The sequence below is a fragment of the Atta colombica genome, unplaced genomic scaffold, assembly GCF_001594045.1.
Source record: "Atta colombica isolate Treedump-2 unplaced genomic scaffold, Acol1.0 scaffold311, whole genome shotgun sequence".
Taxonomy (NCBI): Eukaryota; Metazoa; Arthropoda; class Insecta; order Hymenoptera; family Formicidae; genus Atta; species Atta colombica.
Window position 1 is genome coordinate 348,809 of NW_017259417.1, and position 1,887 is coordinate 350,695.

General features: G+C 30.2%; 1 protein-coding gene across 1 annotated transcript in view; it reads right to left on the reverse strand.

Moving 5' to 3' along the window:
* The window catches only part of LOC108690316 (BRCA2-interacting transcriptional repressor EMSY), a 7,345-nt gene that overhangs the window by 1,691 nt on the left and 3,767 nt on the right, over nt 1-1,887 (reverse strand). The window contains exons 4-7 of the mRNA XM_018197544.1: nt 1,559-1,808; nt 538-777; nt 305-436; nt 10-164 (exon numbers count right to left, since the gene is read on the reverse strand). Of these exons, the coding sequence (XP_018053033.1) occupies nt 10-164; nt 305-436; nt 538-777; nt 1,559-1,808 (777 nt within the window). The remainder of the gene's footprint in view (nt 1-9; nt 165-304; nt 437-537; nt 778-1,558; nt 1,809-1,887) is intronic.

Genomic DNA, 1,887 nt, shown 5'->3' on the forward strand with positions numbered 1-1,887 from the left:
TAGATTTACCGTTTTGGCAGTAGATTGATCAAAGGTTACAATTTGTTCCGATGGCAGTTTCGTACACATTAATGTTATGGGAACTTGTTTAACTTGAGGTGGCCCAGGACCGCTCGATACTGTAGTTCCAGGATACACAGGCATTGTTTGTGTAAGTCGAGCGCCTAAAAATTTATTTAGGATTTAGATTATCTACATTTTTTACATACTTCAATTATAAAAATAATTGTAAGATGTTTTATGCAATATTTTTTAAGCATTCTTATCAACTACGAAAATAAATGTCTATAACTTATCATCTTACTTGTCATTCTAGTATAATTTTGTATTATTGGATCACAAAGCGTTTTAGAGCTTTTTGTAGTTGATGGATTTGAACTAATATTATCAGATAACATGGAGTTAATATTATCAGATTGAGTTTTTTGTGTACCGACTATAACAACAAAAGAAATTTTGATGATTACAATGCTTAGAAATCGAATATATATTATGAAATTAAACACATTGTAAATGTAATTAGATGCAGGTACATACTTGTGCTATCTTGAAGTTGTGTGTCTTTACTTGAATGCACTTTGTTTATGCTCAATATACAGCTTGATATTGCTGGCACTACTTTGGTATTAATTTTATTCTGGTCACTGCTTACTGCCATCTTAGGATTGCTGACATGATTTGTGCATACGGAAGTTGTTGTAACAACTACATGTTTGTTTAATGAAACTGTGGTGCACTCACTCGGATGTTCTGATACTGTTGTACTCTCCACAGAATCTAAATTTATAAAACAATTAAAAATTAATTAATTAACATACAAAAAATATATTGATAAAATTTATAACACTTTTAAAGCTTTCACAGATATTTTCTTCAGAGATACCAAAGAGTTTGCGGATAATCTGATATTGATATTGATACTAGTATCGGTGCATTCCTCCTGATGAAGTGAACGGCAAGATTCACGAAACATTGACATTTTAACAATGAATCACGACACAGTAATAACCCACAAATCCTTTGGACTATTGATAAGATTTAAGTATTCGAATATATAAAAAAATTTGTTGTCCAAAAAAGAAAGCACATTTTCCATTTTATCGCATAATTCATAATTTAGAAAATCATTTTTAAACATCATATAGATATTTTTCTTTCAATTACATTAATTTCTCAGCTTATTCTCAGGTACTGATATCATTTTAGTTTTGTAACAGCTCAATCTAATTTTGCTCGCGAGCTAAACGCTTCCATTTCTCCATCATCTTGTTAAGTGAAACAGAAAACTAAAAAAAAATGGACTAAAACAACTAAATACTGAGAGATTGTATTCTTTTTGTTCCTTCCCCCTCCCCCCCTCTCTCTCTCTCTCTCTCTCTCTCTCGTTGAGATAATGAAAATAGAAACATTTAACTCGCGAAACGTTGAACAAACATTATCATTCTATGTTAAATAATTCGTTTCTTATCTAATTCTTATCTAATCTAACAGAAGCAATATTGTTGTTGCTTTCTATAACTTTACATAAAAGTAGAAAGAAGAAGTAAAAGAAACCAACCTGAGGTCTCGTTAACCTTAATTAACGCAAAATTTTGATGTTTGGTTACTTGTAGAACTTGTGATTGCTTATTTTCAGAAGTCCGCAAAATATGATTCGATGACTCAGATATTACTAGAACTTTATTCGGTGGTGCCGTCGGCAACGGAGAAGGAGATTTACGTTTTCGAGAGGATTCCTTGGATTTTTCAGTAACTTTATCAAATACATCTTTATTATCTATCGTCTCATTTTCGATCAAATTTAAATTCTATGAATTATGCAAAGAACATTATTAATATTAATATTAAAATAAATATATAATGTGTAATATAATACATATATATATA